Source organism: Gossypium arboreum, chromosome 9 (genome assembly GCF_025698485.1).
Source record: "Gossypium arboreum isolate Shixiya-1 chromosome 9, ASM2569848v2, whole genome shotgun sequence".
NCBI classification, from domain to species: Eukaryota; Viridiplantae; Streptophyta; class Magnoliopsida; order Malvales; family Malvaceae; genus Gossypium; species Gossypium arboreum.
The window spans coordinates 86,109,718-86,124,555 of NC_069078.1; the positions used below are offsets into that span (position 1 = coordinate 86,109,718).

Sequence of the window (14,838 nt, forward strand, 5' to 3'; positions counted from 1 at the left end):
ATTAATAATAAATTTATCCCTAAATATTTATAAAATTTATCAATTCAATCCTAATTATTCAACTTTTTTTCTTTTCTTTCTCTTTGCGTATTCTTTTATGCTCCTAGCATGTGTTATTTAACACAAGAAAACTCAAATGTTTACAGTTTCATATGTCAAAAAGATCATAATTGTTGGTAAAATTTTTTCAACACTTTAAATTAAATCGTGGTACTCGAACATTGAGAAACTCAAAAGTTTTTAGTTTTCAACGCCAAAAAGATCATAGGTCATCTAAAAGTTATATATATATATTTATATATTATGTTAAAGATGTTATTCTACTGTGCTAAAAAAAAAAACTCAAACCTTACTAGTGTCAAATAAAAGGTTATAGATAACTTTCTACCGCCAAATATTAGTAAGAATGTTTAGGCTAAATTTATTGACTTTTTTAGAATTATGACTAAACTGATAGAACGTATAAATATTAAATAGAAATTTTTTTTATTAGGAATAAAAAAGTTCACGTCAAACTGCCGTTATCAATTTAACGACATGGTGACTAAAAAATTTTAATTTAAAAAATTTTAGTGATTAAATGGAAAAAAATTTATAGTTGAGTGAAATACTCATAGTTGAGTGACTATCCATATAATTTATAACAGCCACACTATCCAACCATTTCAAACTTAATAACATAGTGACTAGAAAAACGAATCAGGATAATTTAGTGATCAAATTAAAAATTTTCACAGTTCAGTAACTAAAATATAAACATGCAAAAAGTTCAATGACTAATGAGGTAGTTTATCCAAAAAAAAACCTTATTTATACAGTATTATAGAGTAAAATACTGCTGAAGCTTACTCTCTTTTTTTAACACTGTTGAAGCTTACTTAAAAGAAAGGAAATAGCTGTTTATATGGCATGGAATTATAATATATATATATATATATATATATATATTCAAAGGGAGCATTCTCTCTCATTTAAAGGTTTTATTTTACCTAAATATTATAAAATTATTTATTAAGTTAAATAAAATATTTTTAAAATTATTTATCAAAATAATATAAAATGAATTATATTTTAATGAATTTAACACCAAATCACCATCATTCATGACGATTTAAAATCTCAAGTGATAGATTAGACATCAATTTAATAAAAAAATACCTATAAGCTCCAAATATCAAATAATATTTTGACATTATTTTGATAAATATAAGTTATTTTCATAATGTTTTAGTAAAAAAAACCCATTTAGTGTATAGTAAAAACAAGTTTACCTATTTTGGTTTCTATGTTATACATGTATATAAGAATTTTTATTTTGGTATAATACCCCAATTACGTTTTTGGTTTTATAAAAACTTTCAACCAATCATGTGTTGCCACGTATAAAAAACTAAAATTTTATAAGATATCAAAAACTCATAATTTCAAACATTTAAAACTTAAAAAACTTAAAATACAAAAAAAATTATAATTCAATCTCGATAATTATTTAAAAAGTTAAATGATAATTCTGTGGAACTTTCGAAAAATTTTTAAAAGATCATAAAAATCTAAAACTTAAAAAAATCTAAAACACTAAAAAAAGTCCATAATCTATTTTCGAAAATTAGTCCTTAAATGCTTGCAAAGTCTTCTCTGGTTGTTTGAATCTGTAAGCTTTGCAGAGAGGAGAATATAGCGTTGATGTTTGGTACTTGTCTTCTCGGCGCATCATCGGCATCGGAACGCCTCTTCTCACTAGGCTGACATAGTCTGGTCGATAAGTTTTCCCTGACACTACTTCCACAAAATCGGTCACGGTGAACTTGCTTAAATATAGTCATGTTCATATTCATTTTTAGCGTATTTTTCAATAATTTTATACTTTTCTATAATTCCAATAAACAAAAATTTAATTTTCTTTTCAATTTTTAATTTTAAGTTATCTTTTGTAATTTTAGGTTTTCTGAAGTTTCACATCATTATCATTAATTTTAAATTTCTTTTATAATTTTTCGGTTTTTTAATAATTTTCAAAACTGAATTATGATTTTTTTTTGTTTTTATAGAATCTTCCAAGTTTTTAGAATTTTTATATATTTTTAAAATGATCTTTTGGAATCTTTTAGAGGATTTTAGCTTTTCACATGTGATAGCCTGTGAGTGGCTAGGGATTTTTAAAAGAATAATATATATGTAACGTGATAGCCAAAAGGTAAGTATAGAAGCCAAAATGACCAAAAAAGAAATTTTAAGTAAGAAACTAAGAATTTGCGTATGGTACAAGGGCCAAAATAGATATTAAACCTAAAAATTTTAAATATTAAAAAGTAAACATGTGATAGTATTTCACTTAGTTCAAATTTTATTGTTTTTTTAATATTTTAAATATATTCTAGAAAGGTACACAAACCTGTATTAGGTTAAATAAAAATACACTTACTCTCTAATGTTTAGGAAAATAACAAAAGTTTTATAAAAACTAAAAATTTTATAATGTGTGTGCATGAAAATCAAGTATTTAAAATATAAATATATGTTTAAAATAGCACATAAAACATAATAAAATATATTATTTGAAATTAGTTAATAATAATACATGAAATATATACGTTATTAAAATAAAAAAATCAGATTAAATTATGAGTAAAACGAAATCTAAACACATAAATACATCAAGTTAACAATAATACTCAATGAATGCAATTGAGGTGTTGCCATCAATCTTGAGTTGGTATCGAGTTAATTTGTGGCACCAACTCAATAAACAATATTATTAATATGTGCATACGATGGAGGTACTAAAGTGTTCATAATAAAATTGTAATGTATAAAAATATTAAAAAGAGCTTTAGTTGAGTGGTAAATTGAATATTTTACTAATGTGATTGGTGTAGGTTCAAATTGGCAAAAAGACCTCTTCAATCCCTCGCAATTTTGATTTTGCGCAAATTGGTACCTCTAAAAAAATGGAACAATAATGAGTGATTATGTTATTGTTTCCATCCATTTACGTAATATTGATTGGTATAATAATAAATTTAGCCCTCAATGCTTACATATCTTGTTAATTTAGTCCCGATTCTAACAAATTAAATTAATTTAACATTTAATAATTACACATTTTGTCGAATTGATCTGATTATAAAAAGCATATTAAAATAAATAAAAATTATATTTTAGAAAATTAAAAATAATATATAAAAATAATTTAAACTTCAAAAACATAAAAAAAAAAATTTCTCTATCGTTTATCATTCAAGGCTTCAACTTTTATTAGTTATTGAGTTCGGGTGTTTGAAGTTAGAAGGTATTTCTAATTTAAAAAATAATAATAATTTGCATACTGTTAAGATATATGTGGCAGTTCTTGAATGACTTAGTGATAAACTGGTTGGATTTCGATCCTGAAATAAGAGTAAACAAAATAAATAGTTAGCGGTGCTACAAAGTTTCTTATTGATGAACTTAATTTCTTGACTTCTGTTTATCTCTTTTCTTGTAGGAAAATCAATGTTTGTTCATGAGTTTATGGAACGCAGCTATGGTGCAAATCCGTCGACGCACGACGGAGATCGAAGCTTTCGAGATCCAAAGCTCTAGTCCAGTTTCATGGCATTTAAGGGGGTCTTGGAAGACTAAGGCGAGAAGTAGGAAGAAGGGAGAAAGAGGATTCCACTGGTGGTGTTGGTTGCTGGCCAAGACGTCGGACGGTGACAATAAGAGCAATGACAGCAAGGAGGCAAAAAGGAAAAGTTACTAACTTTAGGTTATTAAAATTAAATAAATAATTTATATTATTAAAATTTGGTAATTCATAGATTAAGGTATTTAGTGAGTATTTCTAACCTAAATGCAGCTAAAATTCTAAAAAGCTACAATTTAAGAGGCACTTTGTGTATTTTTGTGTGTATATATATATATATATATATATATAAGTTTTCTAATTTTTTTTATAATTTTAAAATTTTTATATGATTTTTACATTTAAATAGTTTTTCAGAATTATAACTAATTTGACAGAATATGTAAATATTAGGTTAAATTTGTTCGAACCATGATTAAATTGGCATAATGTGTAAACGTCGGGAGGCTAAATTTGTTATTATACCAAATAATATTAGTAAAATGGATGAAAAATAGTAACACTGTTATTAATTGTCCTTAGTTACTCACTTTTCAGACAGGGACTAAATTGCTCTTTTTTTTTTAAATGGACCAATTTGCTTAATATTAAAATTGAGAGAGATTGAAGAGCTCTTTTTGCATTTCAAATTCTACCATATTCATATTTTTATTGTAAAAAAAATGTCCTTAAAGAATGAAAAAGAATGAAGAATTAATCAATTAAGCCTTAGTGGAAAAAAAAATTCAATTAAGCCTTCAATAAAATTTAGTACCCAACTGAGCCCTTAAAGAATGAAGAATTAATCAATCAAGTCCCTCCGTTAACGTTGACCAAGTTTGATTGTTAAGTTTCACTGACGTGATTGACAAGCCAATTAGACGACAACACAAGATAGCCATGTGTATATCATGTTGACATGGCATGCCATGTTAAAAATATTTTTAAAAAATCCTTAAAAATATTTTAAAAACAATTATTTCAAAATCAAATCAATAATGAACTGGACAAAAATTGTCCAAATTCATTTGAACTTGATCATCATATATGTGATTTTTAAATAATTATTAGGAATTATATAAAATTATTTGAAAATTATTTTTGGTAAAAATTATTTAAAACTATTAACAATTTTAAGGAATTATTAAATATATTATTAAATATATTTGTCCGAATCAAATGCATCAAGACAACCTCTTGTCTTAGTACATTCCAAGCACGGTTTTAATAATTTTAAACATTTTTATTAATTTTAATAAGTTTTATAATTTATTATAATTATTTTTATATTAATTTTAGTAATTTTCCCATAATTTTTATTTTTTAAATTTTATAGTAATTATTTTAAAAATCACAATTCAAGTTAGCTTTGAGAAATAGTTATTCAAGTTCATTTTAGATTTAGTTTTTAAATAATTATTTTATAATTTTTAATATATATATATATATATGCTAACGTGGTATTTTGCCACATCAACATGATGTAGTACACGTGGCTGTCACGTGTTACCATCCAATTCGTCTGTCAGCTACATCAGTGAAATTTAATGGTCAAATTTGGTCAGCGTTAATGGAGAGATTTGATTGATTAATTTTTCATCCTTTAAGGGCTCAATTGGGTGCTAAATTTTGTTGAGAGCTTAATTAATTTTATTTCTTTTTCAGTGAGGACTTATTATTATTATTAAACATTTAAATAAAAAGATTAAAATACCATCAAATTATACAAATAAAATAAGTTGTTGAAGTTTATTTGCAAGTTATATTTTACATAAAAGAGAAAATTCCACTCTTTGTTAATTACTAATATTCAACTTATTTTTGTTATTCAAATTCTTTTCAATTCATAATTTTATTTAAAAATAATAAAATTTTCGTTATTAGTAAATTATATTCTAATATAAGTATATGTATGTATTTTTTCAAGCTTATTTTATAATTTTTCATAAATTATAATTAATAATTTTTAATCAATTTTATACAAATACATGTTAAAAATTTTAAATTTATTTTAAATAAATTATATATATTAATTTTAGATGAACTCATTAAGATTTTTAATTTAAAATAAAATAACTAAATATTTTTACAATTTAATGACAAAACTAATTAAAAAGAAAAGAAAATAATATTTTGTATCCTCTATATATACATTTTAAAGTTCGAGTTCAAATTTCGTAAATATATTTTAAAAATATTATCTCTCACATTCACCAAGTGTAATATATTTTATCAAAAAACACTCAATTTATTGTTGGCTTAAAGATTTTGTGTTGGCAAAGAGAGTGGGGTGTGACGTGAAGATAAATTGTAGCCACCCACATTTCATGGTTCCTTTTCGCTGCAATTTCTACACGGCTCGTGGCTAAATCAATCAAACAACATTCCTTTTTCTTCTTTATAAAATGATGACATTTCTTTTTCTTTTCCAAACCTCCCATCATCTACCTTTAAAGGAATATTTATAGTTCTTTTTGAGCTTCATTGTATTTTAAAGTAACCCTCACAATATTCTAATTTTGGGCTTCATCTTTTATTATTAACAATCATTTTCATATTCTTTTATTTTATTTTAAATATTAATATAACTTAAAGATTTCAATATATTAATAGATGTAGATACACTTCTGCATTTAATTTGTTCTCGATAACCTACCATGATACATTTTATATTAATTTTTTAAATTATTTTAATTTAAATTTAGATATTTTAATTATTGGAAAAAGTATTATATGTGATTGGAGGAGGATTGAAATCCTTTTGAGTTGTGTGCATTAGATTAGTGTTGGTATTATTTGATATGTGTCAGATTCGTAATTATAATGATTAGGTATTTTGTTTGTAAATTGAGATCTAAATTGTATCTTTTTTGTTGTTGGAATTTTATCCAAAAACAAAAGATTTTAATCACATGGGATGTGAATTCAACTCAACGCGTTACCAAAAAAAACATATAAAGTAGTACAACATCATCAATTTCTATGAAAACCACCACTTGTCTTTTCTCTGTTAATAACTCCCTTGTTAATTTCAAAATCGTTAAACAAATTAGTCCCTTTCATTGATTCATGACTAACTCCGTTAACTATTTTTGCCGCCCTACAAAAATGCTCCATGTGTCTTACAATTTTATAATCTATTTGTATTTCATTTATTTTTAAAAAAGGAAAATTAATAAATAAAATTACATTGAAAAGCCAAAAAAACAGTAATTAAGGTATCGATTATACATCCAACAAGATACAAACTGAATTTGTCTTAAATTCAGTAAAAAAATTGACTATAAGACACCAACGGTATGTGTCAACCTATAATTAAACAGTAAAAATCCTTTACTACATCAAACTTGACAAAAAAAAAAAAAGCAGTTCACGAATTTATTACATTATGCTTAGGTTTAGTGTAAACTGTGAAAACTTATTACAAATACGAACTTATTTACTCGGGCATGAATACCTCCAGCAACTTGGCTAGTAACACGAAAAACCTCATCAGTCTAAACATATAATGATTGATTTGTTTTTTATTTGGGAATATGCCTTGGTATCAGCAAATAATACTTTTTGAGATTCCCAGGATCCTTCTTGGTAGTTTCCTTGAGGAATGGCAGGCCACCACCGAACTCATGAGCTCTTTTTTCTGCCTTGATTTGATATTATATTGGCTAACTCACAGTCATATTTTGGATGCCACACTGCCACACACAAACCACAGGATATTTCTTTTGTGGTGAATTTTCAGTTCAAAATGTATACATACATCTCTCTTTTTCATTTCCTTTTACTTGTATTAAGATTTTCGTGGCTCACGTGGTGTAGTTATGGGCGTGGGGCATCGCCATTATTACTTTGTCATTGCTTTCATATCGGCTTGGGAATTGCAGAAAGATATAAATAATATCTACTACTGGATCAGATTTTTAATACGGGGAAGATGTTTTTGATGAAACTTTGTAATTTATCAAAATTTGGTCTAGGTACATTGGTTGCGTGGGTACAAAAATAATTTCATTAATAATTATCTATAAATAATAAAATGAAGGATACTGATGGGTGCATGGATGACATAAGATCAATTGATTCGAACAGCAATGTTATTATTTCTAGGTTTTAGAATGCTAATTAAATTACCACCTATTTTATGTAGCAAAAAAGAGTGCCAATTATCCCAAAAACAAAAATAACCAAACTTATTTCAATTAATTTTGTTTGTTGGGTTAATTTTTGAAATTCAGGTGTTTAACTTATATAATGTTTTTTAATGCAACTTCTTCTATGAAAGCAATATGCTTGAAATTTTAATATGGAAGTTGTCCAACAGAATAGTGGCTTATTTTATAGTAAATACTATTTTCGGATATCAAACATAATTTCAAAGTATTGAAAAAGATTTGACATGATAAATTTAAAAAAACGCACCTTGTTAGAAGCGTTTTTTAAAAAAAAAATTAGGGTTGTGATGTCAAAATTTTATTTGGGATTTGCTGGCTCGAGAATCTCCGATTTAGGGTTAGGGTTACGATTTTGATTTTTTTTCATAAGTTAAGGTTAAGGTGAAAATTGGAGGGAAGAAAACATGCCTTGCAGGACGCATTTTCAACTGAGGTGGTATAATATTCTCTGAAAGTGCGCTTTGCAGGACGCGTTTTCAACTGAGGTCGTAGAATGTTATTTGAAAGCACATCTTGTAGGATGTATTTTTAGAGAATATTCTGCCACCTCAACAAAAAAACTCGTCCTACAGGGCGCGTTTTCTTCCTTCTCATTTTTAACCCTAACCTATGAAAAAAAACAGAACCCACGATAGTTTTCAGGTTGGACTCCCATATTGTTTGTTTTTGTTTTCAATTCCCCTGGGTTGCTTATATAAAAGGAGTTTTGCTCCCCCTACTCCATCAACTCTCTTGGCCACCGTCTCTTACAAAATAAAAAATTCTTTCCTAAATTTGTTTTTTTTTTGTTGAGTGTTGAAATTTTTGGAAGTAAAGACTTATTTGTGTTCCTGTTTGAGGGAGATAGTGTGATAGTTTTGAAGTGTGTTTGAGTTCACGATGATGCGATTATGCTCGGTAACCCCCACATTTTATCTGTCGTGTCAGGATGGAACCACCTTAGAAGCCCATTGCATTGCAACTCGAGCACTAGTTCACGGTGGTTATATGGTCACGGTCGAAGTATAACTACAGCTCTCGGTTGAAGGTGGTTATGCAATCACAAGTTGGAGTATTACTCGAGAGCTTAGTTTACGATAGTTATGCGTTCACGAGTTCAAGTTTCATGTCACCTCAAGAGGATGCTTTATAAACCCCATACATAAATTTGAGACCATAATCATAAGAAAAAAACTAAGGGGCTTTTCGGTATAATTAGCTTATTCTTTTTCTCTATCTCCACCAAAGCATTATCATTAACCTCCTTGTTTGAAACTTGTGACAGATTTGGAGGCAAAAGGACTTTCAGGGGGAGGAGTGACTATAACGATGGAGAAAAGATGAAAGTCCTTTCAGGCTGACAACGGTTACTGTGATTAAAGAACTCATTAATAATTACAGCTGCTGTCACCTCGACTTGAGTTTTATCTTCTCTCCACTGACACAACCACTCCCCCTTGAAAAGTCCTCTTCCATCCAATTTTGTCACAAGTTTTGAACAATTAGGTTAATGATATTACTTTTGGTGGAGATGGAGAAAAAAATAAGTTTATTATACTGGAAAGTCCTTTTGTTTTTCGCTGTGATTATGATTCCAAACTTATGTATGGGGTTTATAAAGCATTCTCTTTCGATATCATGAAACTTGAACCCGTGACTGCATAACCACCATCAACTAGGTGCCCTAGTTATACTTTAACCTATGATCGTATAAGCACCGTGAACTTGACGCCTAAGTTGCAACGCGATGAGCTTCTAAGGTGATGGTTCTATCCCGATATAACAAATGAAAAGTGTTGGTCTCCGAGTGCTATCGCATCACCGTGAACTCAAATATACTTTAAAACTATCACAATATCTACCTCAAACACGAACACAAATAAATCTTTCTCTCCAAATTTCCAGCACAAAACACAAAAATACGTTTTCTTTTTCTCTCTTTAAAATCGGTCTATTTCCCTAAATATCCAAAAAAATTGACCCAAAATCTTAAATTTTTTCTAGAACTGACATATACTTCAAATTTACCCTCGAAAAAGATATATATGAAGTTTGATTTTTTGTCCTTACGTATGAGCGAGAGTTAGTTGTGTAAGCATATTCTCATTATGCATGTGGCGTAGAATTAATTATTTTATCGATGGAAAAAGAAATCGTATAAGTTCATGAGGAGTGGTATAAAATTTCGTTAACTAATGAAAAAAGAAATCATATAACTAAATCTTTTATTTGATGTTTCTATATTCTTACAATCTTAATTTTTATAAGAAAATCATCCCTTTTCTCACCCCCCTTTTAAAACCTAGCTCTCCTTTTAAAAATTATCAAGAAATCTAATATACATAAATGTCTTATAATAACATTTCATGTTAAATCGCAGAAATCTCTCTTAGAACCATTTCATTTGGTTTGTTGTCTATTGTCAATGGTAGCGTGTCAATTCCCCTGTCTTTAAGAAAACGAAGCATGTGGAGCAGTACGCTGTACGTCTACATGCCCTTAAATATGTACATATATTTCAACATTGGAAAATAGAGGTAAAGTTAGGAAATTTGTATAATGCTTGAAATAAGATTATAAAATTTTGGGACTAAATTTTAAAAAAATCATGTTCAAATTATTTTTTAGAAGGGTTAAAAACGCAAAATTTTAATTTATTTAAAGACCAAAAATGCTTGAACTGATTGCTTTAATTTTTAAGGGTCTAAAAAGGTAATTCTATCATTTAGCAAGGGCCTGCGGAAAATTATTTGATATACATAAAAATAATTATATAATTAAAAAAAATTCCATCACTATCACAAACAATGAAGCAGGCGATGGACATTTTTGTAGTTCATAAGTCAATATCAGCCACAATAAAAGGGGGAAATATAATATGTATAATTGAAAACATAAAATTTAATAAATTAATTTCGGATATTTGTTTTTTTGGTCAATTAAGAATTTTAATTCATTTTAGGCATCTGTCACCAGATTCTACAAATGTACACTGATAAGATTATTTTAAAAATAAATAAATATAGGGGATTAATATTCACATATGTAATGAATTGATTGTAGCTAATGGATCTTTCAATAAACTTCCTCTATTTGTAGGCGAGAAGCTTCTTCCTCTATGTGGCCTTCGTAGGCGGGATTTTGTGGTGGTTAGACCAATTCTTCCCTTGGTAGTGGTAGGCCAATGTCTCTCATCATCGATTTTGTGTTTCCTTTTTCTTTTTGGTTTTTATCACTTGTGAAATTCCCATCACATGAGAAAGAGGGGATTGGACAGAGGGCTCTCATGCATCATGTCATCTCTCGGTGCTATGATCAAGTAACCAAGATATAAGCGAGATTCTTTTCTCAAACTCATGAATAGCAATAATAATTTAATTTATCAAAGTTTACTCTGAACTTGTTTAGAGTTAATTTTGAGATGATTTTACCTTTGAATCTTTAATTGTGATATATGGACCATATGTTAACCTGATTTGTTTATATCCCTATTTTAATTAATAAAATATAATAATTGATAAAAACTCATAATTATCATCTAAATATTATCAAAACTGACGTAGTTGTTATGATTATCATCCTATATAATATGTGCAATAATTGGAGATGGGTGTTTTCTTTCAAGTGGTTTTCTATGTTTGTAGAAAAATGTGTAGTCAACCAAGAGTTGAGAAGTTCATCGAGTAGTCGCATTACCGTAGGGAGGTGGCTCTAAGGGAACGTGGATGGCTCATGCATCCCAATTGAATTGGATTTTTGAGGTGGGAAATTGAACTCAAACATCCTTCTATCATCTTATCCTCATTTTCATGATTAAATTTGATTATGACATTTCCTATACTACACTAAATTTGTAGTTAAATACATTAATCATATTTTAAAAATTGAAAAGAAAATTTCCCGTTTACATCACTAAGAACCCATAATATTTCCATTATTTAAAAAACCTATAATTATAAAAAATAAGTAACAACATTGTTAACATGAAAAACACATCAAATAAAAAAAAATAATTTACAAAGCACAATATCTGGATAATGTATATGAATAACACGATGTAAGTAGGCAGTATTGGTTTCATTTAGTAAGTAGATTAAAGAGTTTGATTAATTAAGTAATGATTATTAATTAAATTATTTGTTGCTTTGGTTTTCCGTATCTTTTCCTCGATGCATGAAGCCATACAGTCAGAAAAGAGAATTAAGATCTTGTTTCTAATTGGCTTTTTGATGTAATGAGATCATTAAGAGCTCTAAGATGTTGTCAAAGGTCGAGATTATCAGTTAATTAATTATTACAACTGTTATTAATTTAAAAACCACGCTGTTGATTAACAACCAACCCCACATTGTAATGACAAAATATCTACATTTGTCAAAAAAAATCAGTCAATTGTTTTTAATTATAAAAGGCAGTAAGGTTAAACATTAAAAAATATACAGATTTGTTGTTGGACGTGAATAATAAATTTACAACTTTTATAACAGTTATTGAAGCACACACGGATTATATCATTAAAATTTTAACACTTCAATCAATTTATTCACTCAATAAAAAATAATTTAATTATATTTTAAAAGTTTAAGATGTAATCAAAATGATAAAAGAGGTAAAAATTACTACTTGGCAAGAGTGTCACTGATGAAGCATGAAATCATGGAGATAAGCGGCAATGTTGTAAGGAAGACCCTTAGCAATTTGATCACATTTTTAGCAAATAGTATGATACAAAAGCTAAATTCTTAATTGGTAAGCGGCCTGCCAACTAAGAAATTTTATTGTCGCAAGTTAAAGTCAAATGAATAGACCAAAAGAGAGTAAAAAAGTCAACAATCCTACCCCATCTTCTGCATGTTTATTTTGCCAAAATTATATATATATATAATGCATATTCTATTGTTATATTATGGTTATGGATAAAATACATAGTTTTTAAAACCCTAATAATCGAAGATTGTTTGAATGGAAGAAATATAGAACCACACTCCACGTACTCAACTTTTTATGATAATAAGTTATTTACTAATGTCTCGAGGCTAAACTGGATCTGAAGGATGCGATCCAGTATCCTGTAAAATAAAGAGTTAAACATAAGAGATTGTATCAATTTATAGTTGTTACTTCTTATAATTGGATATTCGAATACAGTACAAATTGCTCACTCTAGAGCTTCAACTTAAAGACGTTATGCGATGGAGAGCAAGAGCTGAGCTGCCCATAGCATGTGGTTCGCTTCTTGATCGAAAAGTGAGAGAGTTCGGGTAAAAATATAGACCAAAAAAATAGATTTGAACAAAAATATTGTTGTTGTTTTTTGCCCGGGCCTTGCTCGAATTTGAAAAAAAAAATTGTTGTTTTTTTTTCATTGTTTTGCTATCATTTTGCTATTATATTACTACTATATTTTGTTCTTAGTGTTTGAATATTACATAACTCTTATTTTATTATTAATTTTACTATTATTTTAGAAGTATTTGCTTGATAAGTTGCACTTATATTAGTGTTATTTAAGTATATATTTTATAATTTTTCTATTTATTGGGAAATATTTATTTTAATGTTTTTAGCATATTTGATATATTATTTTATATAAAAGTGATATAAAAATTTTAATACGGGCAGACTGAGCTAGATTCAAATTTTAGTATTTTTATTTGGACCGAGATTGAACAAAATTTTAAACTTTTTTTGAGGTCAAACTGAACCTAAGCCTAATTTTTACTTGGCCCGATCTAAACCCGGCCCACCCATGAACAACTCTACATTAGAGTGCTTTGATATTATTATTATTGAGGCCCGTGTTATGTTTAGTTAAATGTTCATAAGATTTGGGTCTCTTAAGCCACTGATTTGTTTTTGGGTTTAAGGCCTGTTTGGTATAATATGACTATTTGTTCAATAGAACCAATCTATGTGCTTGCAACTACAGCTTTAAGTTATTACATTGTTAAATGGTCGTAAATGTTACAAGAAGACATGGATGTTGAATTAGGAAGAAAAATGACATTAAAAACGAATATGATGAACCAATCACAAAATGTCCAGCAAATTTGGAAACAGAGAAATTATGTCAAACTACACATAATATGAAACCCTCTAGAGAGACAAACAACTTGGATTGTTTGAGTGTAAAGGTAAGGATGAAAGAATTAAACCATCATAGAAGCAAGGTAATAATTCGTTTATGCAATTTCCGGCATTTAAATGGATCGAGATTTAAATGTCGGTATTCGTAGAGTTGAATAACGGGTGATGTTACAAAGCACCGACAAGAAAACGTGTTAGTTCTTCAACTTTGACAATTCATTTCATGGAAAGAGAATTTAACAAAGTCGATTTCATGAAATAAAGTCAATACCCTCTTTGCATTCCAGCTTAGTAACACGCAATGTCTGCACCCAAGAAGCTTCAACTTCCCTTTTTTATAGAGGTCTTCCCAGTTTCCATAACTCACTCTCCCACTCTTGCTCTTTGCCTTGCAAATTATTTGTTTTTACAATTTCATCCAAAGAAAATAGCCCGTTTTCCGAAATCCAACAATGGGGTTGAATAAATTTGGGTGCTTCATCGCAGCCATGATATTCATGTACGCCATGCTCATATCCCAAGCCTTCAGCGCCAGGGTCCGACTCATGGACACGGAAGGTTTTAATGTTGTTGCTAGTCACCAAAATGTCCAAGTTTCGGCATTAGCAGGTGGTTACAAGTCCCCAGATTCTGAAAAGAATGTCGTCAAAACACACTTGCGGCTACCGGGAAAACCGGGTCCCGAATATCGACCCTTGGTGCTAAATCTTCTACCCAAAGGAACTTTGCCACCGTCTGGCCCGAGCAAAAGGAAAAACACCTTTAACTAATTGGTTTTTCACAGTTTGATACGCTAAATTCATTTTATCAATTCTTTTGTTCTTTTAATTACATCAACGTATTCGAACAGGAAATTATGTAGCAAAATTGTGTCAATACTTTCTTTTAGTTAATAAGATTACCTAGAATTCAATTTTGAAGGTAATTAACTTGAGCTTGATCAAATATCAATTTCTTACCTTGAGTTCGGCTAGAGTCGTAACCAAGTTATTCAAG

At 28.5% G+C, this 14,838-nt stretch overlaps 1 protein-coding gene across 1 annotated transcript; it reads left to right on the top strand.

Moving 5' to 3' along the window:
• The first annotated feature begins 3,285 nt into the window (after positions 1 to 3,285).
• Positions 3,286 to 3,880, top strand: LOC128280378 (uncharacterized). Its single transcript, XM_053018524.1, has 2 exons — positions 3,286 to 3,397; positions 3,485 to 3,880. Exons 1-2 carry the CDS (start codon positions 3,338 to 3,340, stop codon positions 3,740 to 3,742), a joined length of 318 nt encoding a protein of 105 aa, XP_052874484.1. The 5' UTR covers positions 3,286 to 3,337; the 3' UTR covers positions 3,743 to 3,880.
• Positions 3,881 to 14,838: the final 10,958 nt, after the last annotated feature.